Source organism: Scyliorhinus canicula, chromosome 15, assembly GCF_902713615.1.
Source record: "Scyliorhinus canicula chromosome 15, sScyCan1.1, whole genome shotgun sequence".
NCBI classification, from domain to species: Eukaryota; Metazoa; Chordata; class Chondrichthyes; order Carcharhiniformes; family Scyliorhinidae; genus Scyliorhinus; species Scyliorhinus canicula.
The window spans coordinates 145330120-145345727 of NC_052160.1; the positions used below are offsets into that span (position 1 = coordinate 145330120).

General features: G+C 47.3%; 1 protein-coding gene across 3 annotated transcripts in view; it reads left to right on the forward strand.

The window, feature by feature from the left end:
- LOC119978242 (TBC1 domain family member 30-like) overlaps positions 1 to 15608 on the forward strand; it is a 130491-nt gene that overhangs the window by 87665 nt on the left and 27218 nt on the right. For all 3 annotated transcript variants that reach the window (XM_038819717.1, XM_038819716.1, XM_038819715.1), the window contains exons 6-7: positions 4679 to 4847; positions 10366 to 10534. In XM_038819717.1, the coding sequence (XP_038675645.1) occupies positions 4679 to 4847; positions 10366 to 10534 (338 nt within the window). The remainder of the gene's footprint in view (positions 1 to 4678; positions 4848 to 10365; positions 10535 to 15608) is intronic.

Below are 15608 nucleotides of genomic sequence, written 5' to 3' on the forward strand. Positions count from 1 at the left end.
GCGTGAGGGGCAGTGTGACCCACTCCTTCTCAGACATTCTTGTGTCAATGTGTACTCCAGGAGTCGAGTGGATAAAGGCGCAGACAGAGGCACCATAGGGTTAGGAATGAAGCATCTGAAAAATGAAATGAAAATCGCTTATTGTCACGAGTAGGCTTCAAATGAAGTTACTGTGAAAAGCCCCTAGTCGCCACATTCCGGCGCCTGTTCGGGGAGGCTGGTACGGGAATCGAACCGTGCTGCTAGCTTGCCTTGGTCTGCTTTCAAAGCCAGCGATTAGCCCAGTGAGCTACACAGCCCCATAGTGAGTGTTACACTGATGTATGATTTCACAGCTTAGCCCTGCTGACCACATTGCTGCAGCAGTCTATGTTCCCCCACATCCTGAAATATAGCACAAATGAAAAAGGCAGTGCTCAGTGAGTACTGAACCATATGGATAGACAGATTCTGGTTTAATTGGCCTGGAGTATGAGCTGAGCCGCACAGGTGATGCCTTTACTTTGGCTAGCATCATGCATCTGACCTCTGTGATTTTGCAACAGGTGATGTCAGATCATTCTGATTTTCATTCCCATTAACAGAAAGGAAAATCGGGAGAGATGTATGACACAGGGTTAGAAGGGCAGGCAGAGGCCATTCAGCCCCTTCGGCCTATTCCCCCAAGGCTGATTTGTATATTAACCCATCTATGAGCCTTTATTGTCTAACCCTTAATAAGCTTTGGTACAAGCATACAGATTAGGAATGGGAGTAGGCCATTTGATCCCTCCCCCATTTAGCCTATCCCCGATACCTTTTCATTCCCTTATTGGTCAAGACTCTATCTATCTTGGCCTCAAAACTATTCAATGACACTGCCTTTGCAACTCTCGGAGGAAGAAAGTTCCAGACATTCATGTCACTCGAGAGAAAAGAATTCTCCTCACCTCTGGGAGGCCCCTTATTTTTAAACAGCGTCCCCTAGTTCTGGTCTCTCCACCAACGCCTCCACTCTGTCAAACCCCCTCAGGATGTCAAATGTTTCAATACCATTATCTCTCATTCTTCTAAACTCCCGTGGATACAGACGCAGCCTTGCCAAACTTTCCTCACAACATCATCTTTCATACTAAAGAAACCTGGTCCACACAACCTATTATCATAATTTAATCCTTTTAGTTCCATTTTCATTCTAGTGAATCTGCACTCACTGCAAGACCAGGACGTTCGATCATGGCATATAAGTCGACCTTTAAGCATTGAAAAATCCCTCCAAAAATGAGGGTCAATTTATACACCGAGTGTAAACTGTGAACCGCAAGTGTTGGTGTAGGCGGTCACCTATATTAGGGGCTGGTTTAGCACAGAGGGCTAAACAGCTGGCTTGTAATGCAGAACAATGCCAGCAGCGTGGGTTCAATTCCTGTACCGGCCTTCCCAAACAGGTGCCGGAATGTGGCGACTAGGGGCTTATCACAGTAACTTCATTGAAACCAACTTGTGACAATAAGCGGTTATTATTATTATTTAATGTTTCCAAGAAAGAAATGTAACTCTGACAACTCGACTTGAATCAACAGGACACATTTCATTAAATGAATTAATTCCACAAAGATAACTTTGACCATATTCAAAATGTTTCAAAAACCATCAAATTAACAGTCCTTGGTATTACAAAGAGTTATTCCAATTTGTTCTGACTCACCTTAGCTCTTCACCATCGGAAAGATCGCACTCTGGATCACATTCGGTGCTTTCACTTACAGAATCCTCCCTCTGTAACAAATCATCTTCCTCTCCATCCATTGAATTGGATATCAGGCAGTTTTGAATGAAATGACATGTTGCATTAATAGCACCGCGCGATTTGATGACAAAACCATAAACAACGTCAAGCAGGGCAGCACACATATTTTTGAAAATCCATTTACGGGATGTGGACGTCGCTGGTTAGGTCAGCATTTATTACCCATCCCTAGTTGCCCTTCAGAAGGTGGTGGTGAGCTGCCTTCTTGAACCGCTGCAGTCCCTCAGGTGTAGGTACACCCACTATGCTGTTAGGAAGGGAGCGACAGTGAAGGAACGGCGATATATTTCCCAGTCAGGGTGGTGAGTGACTTGGATGGGAACCTCCAGGTGATGGGGTTCCCAGGTATCTGCTGCTCTTGTCCTTCTAGATGTTAGTAGTCGTGGGTTTGGAAGGTGCTGCCTAAGGAACCTTGGTGGGTTACTGCAGTGCATCTTGTAGATGGTACACACGGCTGTCACTGTGCGTCGGTGGGGGAGGGATTGAATGTTTGTGGAAGGGGTAACAATCAAGCGGGGCTGCTTTGTCCTGGATGGTGTTGAGCTTCTTGAGTGTTGTTGGAGCTGCACTCATCCAGGGAAGTGGAGAGTATTCCATCACACTCCTGACTTGTGCCTTGTCGATGATGGACAGGCTTTGGCGAATCAGGAGGTGAGTTACTCGCCGCAGGATTCCTAGCCTCTGCCCTGCTGTGGTATCCACAGTATTAATATAGCTCGGCCAGTTCAGTATCTGGTTAATGGTAACCCCCAGGATGTTGATAGTGGGAGATTCAGAGATGGCAACGCCATTGACTGTCATTTTGCCACTGAGCTCCTTTGGAAGTCTTTAGAAATCCTGATCTCTGGCACGGTGGGGCAGTGGTTAGCACTGCTGCCTCATGGCGCCAAGGAGGGCGGCAAGGTGGGGCAGTGGTTAGCACTGCTGCCTCACGGCGCCAAGGAGGGCGGCAAGGTGGTGCAGTGGTTAGCACTGCTGCCTCATGTCACCGAGAACCCGGGTTCGATCCCTGCTCCGGGTCACTGTCCGTGCGGAGTTTGCACATTCTCCCCGTTTCTGCGTGGGTCTCACCCCCACAATGTGCAGGGTAGATGGATTGGCCACTCTACCATTAACACCAAGTTCCTTTCTGCAGTAATATGATGAAGTAGCAAATTTGAGGATCTTTCGCTTGGAACCAGATTCATATTAAATTCTTTTTGCTGATGAACCCATTTCTGTTAGTTTTGCGCCATGCGCAACCTGCTCTGAAATGAAAAAGAAAATTGCTTATTGTCACGAGTAGGCTTCAATGAAGTTACTGTGAAAAGCCCCTAGTCGCCACATTCCGGCGCCTGTTCGGGGAGGCTGGTACGGGAATCGAACCGTGCTGCTGGCCTGCTTGGTCTGCTTTAAAAGCCAGCGGTTTAGCCTGGTGAGCTAAACCGTGTGGCCGTGTCCTCAACTCTCACACACCTTGAGAGAGAGAGGGAGAAACAGATGCAGAGAGAGAGAGAGACAGACAGAGACAGAGACAGATAGACAGACACACACAGATCCCCACCTGGTAGGAACCAATCACTGTTGGTCGCCGGTCAGAATACTGTCCCTGCAGCACGGTGGCACAGTGGTTAGCACTGCTGCCTCACAGCATCGACGTCCCAGGTTCGATCCCAGCTCTGTGTCACTGTCCGTGTGGAGTTTGCACATTCTCCCCGTGTTTGCGTGGGTCTCACCCCCGTAACCCAAAGATGTGCAGGCAAGGTGGATTGGCCTCGCTAAATTGCCCCTTAATTGGACAATATGAATTGGGTACTCTAAATTTAAAAAAAAGAATACTATTCCTGGCCAATCCATTGGTAACCAGCTAACCAATCAAAACAAATGTACTATTTGTCTAAAGTTGAAATTCCTCCCAGAATGTCTGATGAGGTTCCCACTTTAATCATTGCTCAGTGACTGCTCCTGGAAAGGACATGGCTTTGAGCTTTGAAGAGGGCACAGCTGTGAAGCTGTCCATAGCTGAATAGTCCGCCGACACACATTGCCAAGGCTGGCACAGTAAAGAATGGTCTTGGCTAAAGCCTCTGGGACTGACCCCCTTTCAGGAGACAAGTGGACAGGAAAACATATTCCTCACACACGAGGAGGTTGCCCGTGACAAATAGCAGGAGCTTAACAGGCTTCATATCGGTGTATAGTGGAGTATAGTGTTCAATTCTGGTCGCCACACTACCAGAAGGATGTGGAGGCTTTAGAGAGGGTGCAGAAGAGATTTACCGGGATGTTGCCTGGTATGGAAGGCATTAGCTATGAGGAGAGGTTGAATAAACTCGGTTTGTTCTCACTGGAACGTCAGAGGTTGAGGGGCGACCAGATAGAGGTCTACAAAATTATGAGTGGCATAGACAGAGTGGATAGTCAGAGACTTTTTCCCAGGGTAGAGGGGTCAATTACTAGGGGGCATAGGTTTAAGGTGCGAGGGCAAGGTTTTTTTTACACAGAGGGTAGTGAGTGCCTGGAACTCGCGGCCGGAGGAGGTGGTGGAAGCAGGGACGATAGTGACATTTAAGGGGCATCTTGACAAATACATGAATAGGGTGGGAATAGAGGGATACGGACCCCAAAAGTGTAGAATATTTTAGTTTAGGCGGGCAGCATGGTCGGCACGGGCTTGGAGGGCCGAAGGGCCTGTTCCCGTGCTGTACTTTTCTTTGTTCTTTGTTCTTTGTTGACAACGCAAATTTCCAACGCTCACTCCTGGGGCACCTGACTTTCTGACTGGAGTGCAAAGTTTGACAGCTGCCTCTAATTTCTAACATCATTCTGTATTGTGTTCACATACTGTATTGGAAAGATTTCATTTTTATCATTAACTCTTGTTTGGTTTTTTTGAATTTCATTTAAAAGGTGCTGGTCTATCTACTCGACAAAGTTCTTCCAGACAATTATTTTGCAAACAATCTGAGTGCTTTGACTGTTGACGTTGCAATCTTCCATGACCTGTTGAAAATCAAGCTTCCTGAACTTTCACAACATCTGGACCGCCTTTGTACAGCAGCTACAAAAGGCAGTGATGGTAGGTTCTGAACAGAAAATACAGCTATGTCCTTGTTAGATCAAACCTATCAGAATGATCCACTGGAAATTGCAGCAATTTCAGTTTAACAGACTGTTTTATTGTGTAAACATTGATTATGGTTCACAGCAAGAGATATTTAAATTCCATTAAGCATCTTTTTGTTTACTCTGTTGTGCGATATGGACATCACCCGCTGGGTCAGCATTTGTTCCCCATCCTTAATTGCTCTTGAACTGAGTGGCTTGCAAGACCATTTCAGAGGATGGTTAAGAGTCAACCACATCGCAGTTACGTGTAGGCAAATTTCCGTCCATCAAGGACATTAGGCAACACAGACGACAGTTGTCACGTTCACCATTACTGCAACTATTTTTACAATTACAGATTTAATTTGATTTGATTTATTGTCACATGTACTGATGTCATTTGAGAGTACCTTTAAGAAATGGGAGTTTTTTAATAGAATAACTGTAGTGTGTGTACCTTTAAGAAATGGGTGTTTATCAGTGCAGTGATGTCAGAGTGTGGGTGGAGCTGGGCTGCCTGTCAGCTTTTAGTTTCACTTTGAGAAAAGCTTGGGTGTGTCTGTTTCTTTGCTTTTGTTTCAGTGTTGGAGCTGCAGTCAGCCACAGAATGTGTAATGTTGTTCTCTCTGCCATGTAAAGACTATGGGCGGGATTCTCCCACCCCCCCCCCCCCCCCAACCGGGTCAGAGAATCGCCAGGGTTCGGGGGAGTGCACCTACGGTGGCCTGGACCGCGGTCGGGGCCCACTGATCCGCAGGCGGGCCTGTGCCGTGGGGGCACTCTTTCCCTCCGCATAGGCTGGTGTAATGGTCTGCAATGGCCGATGAGGAGATGAACCCCCCCCCCGCGCATGCGCTGGGATGACACCAGCACACACTGGCACTCCCGCGCATGCGCCAACTCGCGCCAGCTGGTGTAGGCCCTTCGGCGTCGGTTGGCGTGGTGCCAAGCCCCATCCGCGCCGGCTGGCGCGGCACAAACCACTCCGGCACTGGCCCAGCCACTGAAGGTGTGGAGGATTAGGGGCGGCCCGACGCCGGAGTGGTTCACGCCACTCCTTCCTGCCGGAGTTGCCCACCCCGCCGGTTTCCGAAGAATCCCGCCCTATGTCTTGATCATTTGGTGAATTCAGAGTTATAACTGTTCTCAGTAGTGAATTTAAACCTGATGTGCTTCTGTTAAAAGGTTTTTAAAAAAGTCTTATGGATTTTAAAATGAAAGTAAGGATTACTTAGTGCTGTATTCTTTGGGGATTGTATTTGAATTAATGGTTGCTAAGAGTTTCACTATTTTTTAAAAAGGTTAACTTGAGTTCATAGAATAAAAATTGTTTTGCTTTAAAAAATACTTTTCCATTTCTGCTGTACCACACCTGTAGAGTGGGCCGTGTGCTCCCCATACCACAATCTATTAAAAATTGTGGGTCAGGTGAACTCCATGATACACTTTGGGGTTCTCTAAACCCTGGCCCATAACACTGAAGTACAGTGAAAAGTATTTTTCTGCAGCCAAGGGAACGTACACAGTGCATACATAGTAGACAAAAGAATAATCAACAGGGAACATTGACAAATGATACATTGACAAACAGTGATTGGTTAAAGAGCGGAACTAGGGGCCAAAAAAAGCAAATACATGAGCAAGAGCAGCATAGGGCGTCGTGAATAGTGTTCTTACAGGGAACAGATCAGTCCGAGGGGGAGTCTTTGAGGAGTCTTGTAGCTGTGGAGAAGAAGCTGTTCCCATGTCTGGATGTGCGGGTCTTTAAAATTCTGTATCTTCTGCCTGATGGAAGGGTCTGGAAGAAGGCAAAGCCTGGGTGGGAGGGGTCTCTGATAATGCTGTCTGCCTTTATTAATTTGAGTTTAGATTCCACCAGCTGCATGGTGGGATTTGAACCCATGACTCCACAGCTTCATCATGGGCCTCTGGTTATTGGTGCAGAGCCGTTACCATTACCTACCTTCTTCCCATTATTGATAGTGCTGGACTGTTGGCAATGATTCCTTACCTGTACGATGCAGGACATAGTCTCAAAGCCCAGTCAGGGTCCAGGTTTATCCTTCACCACCTGGGCCTTGACTTTCAGTGGCAGGGTGGGGGGGGCAGTGTCGTGGTGGGTAGCCACCCACCCACATCATTCAGAGACTATTAGCACCAATTAAAGGAGTCCAGCTGGAGTTCCCGAATTGGCCTCCAGGTGGCCTCCTTGCAGCAGGTCAATGTTCCAGCTCCACCTACCTGACACCCTCCAAAGCTGGAAGGCCTCTGATTGTCCCCCCAGTTTTGAGAGCCCGTCCATTGGCCTTAATTGAAGGTGAGCCCGCCCCCTGGCCATTAATTGGCTGCCCCATGGGAAATCACAAAGAGTAACTGTTTCTCATATAGTGAGGGCCATTACCCCCAGTTCAGCCTGATGACAGGTTTCAAAAACCCTGCCCCTTATTCTCTGCAGTTCTGGAGTTCTGCAGAGATCTCAATATCTCGGGTCAGTGATCTCTTGACCCCCCCTTGGACTCCCCACTGTGGCCTCTGGGACCCCCCACTGCTCCCCCTCACCCCACCTCTTAAGGGCAGGGCATCCGTGGGCCCGACCCCTGGCATGGGCAACCTAGCACCTGAACATCTTGGCACTGCTCAAACCGAGATCTTGCCAGTGCAAATTCCGCATTGGCCCCCTGGTGAGATTTAGCGACCATAACGGGATTTGCGACCACGGTGATCTTAGTCGCTACATCTTGGTGTCGATCTTTACGTACCTCAACCGATCTCGAGACTGACGCTGGCTCTGTGACATTTGCCTTCTTACATCAGAGTGTGGGCGGTACTGTACATAATGTCACACTCACTCTGCATGTACCAGACCATACGATCAAACCAACCACCTCAATGGTTCCTCATAAACAACCCCATCAACCCAGGAGTTATCCTAGTGAAACTTCATTGAACTGCTTATAATGCAAGTCTATCCCTCATTTAGTAAGGAAGTCAGTATTGTACACACTACTCCAGATGCAGTCTTCCCAATGTCGGGTACAGCTGTAGCGAGTTTCCCCTGTTTTTATACCTGAGAAGCCACTGGAGAGCTGTGAGGATGAATCTTGTGAACACATTTAGATGATGCACATTCAGACCCACCAATATTTTACTTTTTCTTTCTGCATATTGAATACCTTCAGATCTGCTAAGTACAATATTCATAAATTTCCCCAGCCCTACTTTCTGAAGGTGCTGACCCTCCCTGGGGTAGACGTCTGCAGAATTTAATTTGATTATTTCCGCATATTTTTCAAATCTTCACTTTATCTTCCCACCGCCAGGCCTGGGCGTGTGCTAATGCAGGTTTGGGAGTTAACTTCCAGCTGTTCAGCATTCTGTTCTGCTCAAGCATCAAGTCGCTGCTCAGTATCTGTGGCAGCACAGTTGCTGCATGGCCCTCGCTGAATGGTTGATTTCCTGAGCAATGGCTCAGAGATTTGTTTTATCTGCAGTTTATAGAAACCCTGATTGAGGCAGAGAGTTCCTGGCTAATCATTTGCATATTTTTCAGGTTCCATTTGAATTTTGATTGTAGAACCGTGGAAAGATGCCAAGTGTCTGTAGTAGCCCAGTTTATTTATTGCTGTGCAGAAGCATTACACTTACTGGTGAGGCTTCCATACCCTGTTTAAAGAAAAGATTCAGCCGCTTTTCTGTTTTTTGCTGGGTCTGATGGCAGAGCTGTGCCAGTGCTGCTCTGTACCTGGGAACTGGGGTGGGGGTTGCTGTCCTAGTGTGACACAGGATTGCCACATGGACCACATCAAATTCTTCACCCAATGTTCACCAAAAAACAGGGTGGGATTCTCCGCCGCCGTGATTCTCCGTTTAGCCGCCGCCTGGGGGGATTCTCCGCCGCCGTGATTCTCCGTTTAGCCGTCGTCTGGGGGGATTCTCCGCCGCCGTGATTCTCCGTTTAGCCGCCGCCTGGGGGGATTCTCCGCCGCCGTGATTCTCCGTTTAGCCGCCGCCTGGGGGGATTCTCCGCCACCGTGATTCTCCGTTTAGCTGCCGCCTGGGGGGGGGGGGGGGGGGGGGGGGGGGTTCCCGACGGTGTGGGGCTGTCCCACAATGGGAAACTCTGTTGACCGGCCGGCATAACAGAGAATCCTGCCGGCGGGTCGGGGCAGAAAGGTGTATAGGCATACAGAAACAAAATATTAATGCATCAAATAATAGCAGTATTTTGTTTTAGTTAAATTGGTGGGGGTTCCACTCAACCAGCATAGATTTACCACCGTTTAAAGCTATAGGCCAGTTAGTGAGCTGGAAGAATACATTACTGGGGGAGGGGACTGTGGAAAGTAGTAATGTCAATGGACTAGTAATCTCGAGGCCCAGGCTAATGCACTGGAGACATGGGTTCAAATCCCACCATAGCCATTGCCACCCAGGTTGAGAGGGTTGTTAAGAAGGCGTACGGTGTGTTAGCTTTTATTGGTAGAGGGATTGAGTTTCGGAGCCATGAGGTCATGTTGCAGCTGTGCAAAACTCTGATGCGGCCGCATTTGGAGTATTGCGTACAGTTCTGGTCGCCGCATTATAGGAAGGATATGGAAGCATTGGAAAGGGTACATAGGAGATTTACCAGGATGTTGTCTGGTATGGAGGGAAGATCTTATGAGGGAAGGCTGAGGGACTTGAGGCTGTTTTCGTTAAAGAGAAGAAGGTTGAGGTGACTTAATTGAGGCATACAAGATGATCAGAGGATTAGATAGGGTGGACATTGAGAGCCTTTTTCCTCGGATGGTGATGGCCAGCACGAGGGGACATAGCTTTAAATTGAGGGGAGATAGATATAGGACAGATGTCAGAGGTAGGTTCTTTACTCAGAGAGTAGTAAGGGCGTGGAATGCCCTGCCTGCAACAGTAGTGGACTCGCCAACACTAAACGCATTCAAATGGTCATTGGACAGACATATGGATGATAAGGGAATAGTGTAGAGGGACTTTAGAGGGGTTTCACAGGACGGCACAACATCGAGGGCAGAAGGGCCTGTACTGCGCTGTAATGTTCTATGTTCTATAGCAGCTAATAGAATTTAATTAATAAAAATGGTCATTCTCAGTAATGGTGCCAGGCGATTGTCATCGATTGTTGTAAAAACCCATCACTAACACCTGTTCGCAAAGGAAATCTGTCTTTCTCACCTCGTCTGGCCTTTATGGGACTTCAGACCTATGGCAATGTGGTTGACTCTTAACTACCCTCTGAAATGGCCCAGCGAAACACTCAGTTCGAGGGTAATTAGGGATGAGTCATCGCTTAGTCAGCAATATCCACTTCCTTCGAAAGAATAAAGAAAAATAAAAGTTGTATGGTTTCTGAATTTGGGCAGAGATACAGGTGTAAAACAGGATGTGAAGAAACACAATCCTCTAACTTTGTGTTATCATTGTTACCTTTTCTGGTCAAAAACATTTCAACCATTAATTTTGTTCCCAAACAGAGAGGTGCGTGCTGCCACTGACCAGCGTCATCACCATGCAGTGGTTTCTGACTCTCTTCACTTCCTGTTTTCCCAAAGAGACCATCCTCCGGGTTTGGGATGCTGTGTTGTTTGAGGGGTCAGAGGTGCTCCTTCGAGTGGCTCTGGCATTATGGACTCAGTTTGGAGTGTGAGTGGCTGCAATTGGTTTCCTTTATGTAAAACCTTCCATTGTTCTGATATAAAGAGTTGAGAGGTGATGGTTTGGATTGGTTCGACTGCAAATAATCCATGTATGTTCTGGGCAGCAGATTATAAAAAAACAAGTTTCACAAGGATGATATAAAGAATGTGTGGGTACACATATCAGGCAGCGAGTCCTATCTTTTGAAAGAGAAGTCTGTGGGGCTGAACGAGTAGAGATCTTTAAAGTTATATGAAAGATTTTGACGGAGGGGATAGAGAATGTTTCCTCTCGTGGAGAAGCGCTGGACAACAGGCCGTCAATGTAGGACAATCACAAAGAAACCTAATCAGAGATTCAGAAGAAACCTCTTTATCCGAAGAGATTATCAAACTCACTTCCACAGAGAATGGTTGAAGTGAATTGTATAAATGTATTATTTTAAAATACATTTAGAGTACCCAATTCTTTTTTTTCCAATTAAGAGACAATTTAGCGTGGCCAATCCACCTACCCTGCACATCTTTGGGTTGTGGGGCTGACATGGGGAGAATGTACAAACTCCGCACGGACAGTGACCGGGTCCTCGGCGCCATGAGGCAGCAGTGCTAACCAGTGCATCAATGTATTTAAGGGGGTACTGGGAAGTACATGAGGAAGAGGGGAATCGAGGGTCTCGATGAACAGTTTAGATGAGTAAAGATGGGAGGAGGTGTGACAGTGGATGAATACTGGACGTTTAGGGCCCAATGGCCTGTTTCTTTTCAGTGTATTCTGCGTACAGTATTCCTATCAGATTGAATATTCTACCAAATCTGTTTCAACCACGTCTTCCTTTTTCAGCCTCATGCCCGCTTTCTGTCAGCACAATCTGGGTTTGCTGCTTTCTCGGTACTTTTAGTCAGCGCTGCTCTGAGTCAGGAGCCAAAGGGTAGAACAGCTCTCCTTGTCTGATTGCTTCATTTCTCTGGACATGCTGAATCGAGTAGCTCCAAGAATCAGTGGAATATACCTACTGAGGTGTCGTGAAGGGACTGGATAATTGGAGCTCTATTAGAAGAACTTGAAGCGATCCGATTCTGTGCCCACTTCAAGCGGGGCTGCTTTGTCCTGGATGGTGTTGAGTTTCTTGAGTGTTGTTGGAGCTGTACTCATCCAGGCAAGTGGAGAGTATTCCATCGCACTCCTGATTTGTACCTTGCAGCTGGTGGACAGACTTCAGACAGTCAGGAGATGAGTCGCTTACCTCACAATTCCCACCTTCTGACCTACTCTTGTAGCCACAGTGTTTATACAAACTGTGGGGCTAGTTTAGCACAGTAGGCTAAACAGCTGGCTTGTAATGCAGAACATAAGCCAACAGTGCCGGTTCAGTTCCCGTACCGGCCTCCCGAACAGGCACCAGAATGTGGCGACTAGGGGCTTTTCACAGTAACTTCATTGAAGCCTATTTGTGACAATAAGCCATTATTATTATATGAGCTTCTTCAGGTTGATCCAGGCATTTTTTTTTAACATTCTTTCATAGATAATAATATCAATGTGAACTGACATGATGTTGCATCTAAATTCTATCTGTGTTGGATCAGCATAAGAAATAGTAGCTCGGAGCAGGAGTAGCCCTGCCGTTCAATAACATCCTGGCTGGTCTGATTGTTGCCTTAAATCCATTTTCCTGTATATTCCACAGAACCATCAGAAATCTGCCCATCTCCATCTGGAACATATTCAATGACCCGCACTCCACAGCTCACAGGGATGGGAATTCCTGAGAGAAGAAATTCCTCTTCATCTGAAATGGGAATCCCCTGATTTTGGGTACTCCCACTTGGGGAATCATTCCCACAGCATCTACCCTGTGAAGCCCCCTCAGAATTCTTTGTGTTTCAATAAGATTATATCTCCTCCCTCTAAACTCCAATTAGTATCGGCCCAACCTGCTTAACATTTCCTCAGAAAACAATCCCTGAATCCCAGGAATCAGCCCAGACAACCTTCTCTGAACTACTTTGAATGCAGCGACTTCAATCAGGAGACCAGATCAATCCATATGTGGGGCTCTAGGGGCAGTCTTTTAAGATCAATGCTGAGATCCTGGGAAACATAAACAATTTTCATGTCTTGGGGCCTCCTTGAGGACACATACAGATGGCAAAATTGATCATCACCTCCAATGTGACAACCCAGCCATAAGCTGCCTGAGGTAAAGAATATTTTAGGACCAGCATCTCAAAGCCAGGACTAAAGTCCTGTTTTACGAAGCAGCAGTGATTCCCCAATCTTCTACTTGCTTTGGAGACTTGGCCACCCTGCAGATGGTTCCTCAAAACACTGGGGAAGAACCACCAGTGATGTCTTCACAAGATCAGGAAAGGTGGTCAACAGCAGTACCCTCTCCCAAACCAACGAACCCAGCATCCAGGAGCTGATAACACAAAACCAACTCCCCTGGCTGGAACATGTCGTTCGTGTGCCTGACACCAGACTCCTCAAACTGTTGCTCTACTCTCAACTCAGGAGATTCCTGGGAGGATGACAAAACTGTTTTAGGGATGGCCTGTAAACATCATGAGGCATCCTGGCTGGTGACTGACCAAAGTGGTTGTTTTGGGAAGGCCGAGATTTCATCGGGAATGTGAAGAGGCAACTCGCGGTTTTGATGGGTTGTGCGGAAACTTCCAAACAATCCAGCTACCCGACACTCACCATCTGCCCCACACGGGGCAGCAGCTGCAGAAAATGCAGATTCCAGCATCCGCAGTAATTTTCTTTTAAGTGCAGATTATGCATTGGCTTTATTAGTCATCTGAGAACCCATCAAAGTGAAGTTGAAGCAAGACCCTGAATGACTACCTAAGAAGGACATGGTTGTAGCGAGACCTCCCCACATTTATTCAATATGGGTGGCACAGTGGTTAGCACTGTGCCAAGGAGCCTGGCTCAATTCTGACCTGGTGCGGAGTCTGCACTTTCTCCTCGTGTCTGCGTGGGTTTCCTCCGGGTGCTCCGGTTTCCTCCCACTTTCCACAGATGTGCAGGTTAGGTGGATTGGCCATGCTAAATTGCCCCTTAGCGTCCAAAAACTCAGTTGGGGTTACAGGGTTAGGGTTAGGGAGGGAATGTGGGTCTAGATAGGGTGCTCTTTCAGAAGGTCAGTGCAGACTCGATGGGCTGAATGGCACTGTAGATTTTCATTCTTGGGGTGTGGGTGTCACTGGCTAGGCTAGAATTTATTGCCCATTCCTATTTGCCCTTGAGAAGGTGGCGGTGAGCTGCCTTCTTAAAGTGCTGATGTCCCTGTGGGTGTAGTTACAGCCACTGTGCTGTTAGGGAGGGAGTTCTAGGCTTTTGACTCATTGTGCTTCATCCTCTTTGCAGCAAAGACCGATATTCCCCTGGTCTTCCTAATTACCTGCTGAACCTGCATTCCGACGTTTTCTGATTCATTCTGAATGTATAAGTCAGCAAAAAACCCACCATGCCAAATACTGAGATCTCTTTCCAATTCCTAAATAGTTTGTACACTTCTGCCACTGAATTCTGCTCCCAGAACGTGAAGCAATCAATGCCAATCACAATTAGATTAAATGTATCATTATGTTCTGTGATAATTCAGGGAGCTGCTAATAGATAATTATACTGACACCGTTAAATAGATTTCAGTGTATTAGCAGTGTTGTATTGTCAGAATATTGTAACAATCACTCGGACAAATTATCTTAATTTTCAGGGCATCTAATTGGTGATGAAAATCTTTGTGTAATTATGACATAAAAAAAGATCTTGCAAACAAGGAATCTGATTATGTTAAAAAGGTTTTGCAGTGGAATTTATTGCAAGGATTTGATTGGCGGATGAATTAAAATGGGTAGATCAGCTGATTCGTTCTATACTCAACAGATGTAGGCTGGGTTCGGTGGGACGGTGAGGGTGTGGGGCCTGTAAGATGGCAAGGGCAGGATGGAGGGTGGAATGCCCATTCCTTTCCCACTGCCATGGCATTCTGCCAACAGCAGGGACAGTGTAGGACAGTCCTCTTGCCCAAAGACCAATTATGCCATTAGAGAGCCCAGGCAAGGTATTTTACCAGCAACAACTGAGCCTTTCGATTAAACCCTGGTGGCCATGGGGTGGGACTCTCCTAATCCCACAGGGGGCTCCTGGCAGCAATGGTGGCCCTCACCAAACCCACCCCCATACTCTTTACTAACGCCACTGAACATGGCTCCAAGGATGGGGTCCATCCAGGCGTCTGTCAGCTGGGTGTAATCTCAGCAGTGGCCACTGCTCCCAATGGCGCTGCAGAGACAGAACTGGCTTTCATCCTTTAAAGGGACAGGAACCCGAGCTGCAGCTGTGGCCCAGGGTCTCCCAAACAGTGAACAGCAGCACCTCCTCCTCTGTGCCCAATATAACCTCTTAAAGGAGAAAGTGTAAAAACAAAGTCTGTTCAGGAATGGCTTCCAGCAATAAATCAGAAACAGTGGGATGGTGATAAACTCCCCTTTTCGATAACCAAGTCACAAAATAGATTTATTTACAAGTGCTCAGTATAGCAACAGAAAACTTTAACTTCCAGAATGGGCAGAGGTAAAGGAGGCGGGAGCGGAGTGGGTAAGAGTGGAGGAGAGCTCCTGTATGGGGACATCCCTCTGGTCTCGGCCCCACTCCCATCCCCCAGCCAAGTACTCAAGTGGTGGTGCCCAAGATGAGGACGTGGAAACAACTCAGGCACCACCTCGTCCTGGTTGCAATGTCCACCATGGCCCCCATGTGCAAGAACTATAAATTCACCCTGGCAATCATAGACGCCTTCTTCAAAAGGTGGAGACAGGATGAAGGGACACTGACGGTAGGGGACCTATACATAGACGGCAGGATAGCGACCCTGGGGGAACTGACGGACAAGCTCTAGCTCCCAAAAGGGAACGAACTGCAATTAAGGAACATCCTCCACGAGATGACAACAACGTTCCCCCAACTACCGGAGCACTCCCTACTGGACAGCTGACTAACTGCAGATGAACTAGGTGACAGTAACTGTGACCTGTACGGACGGCTACTACAGTCACCACTAGAC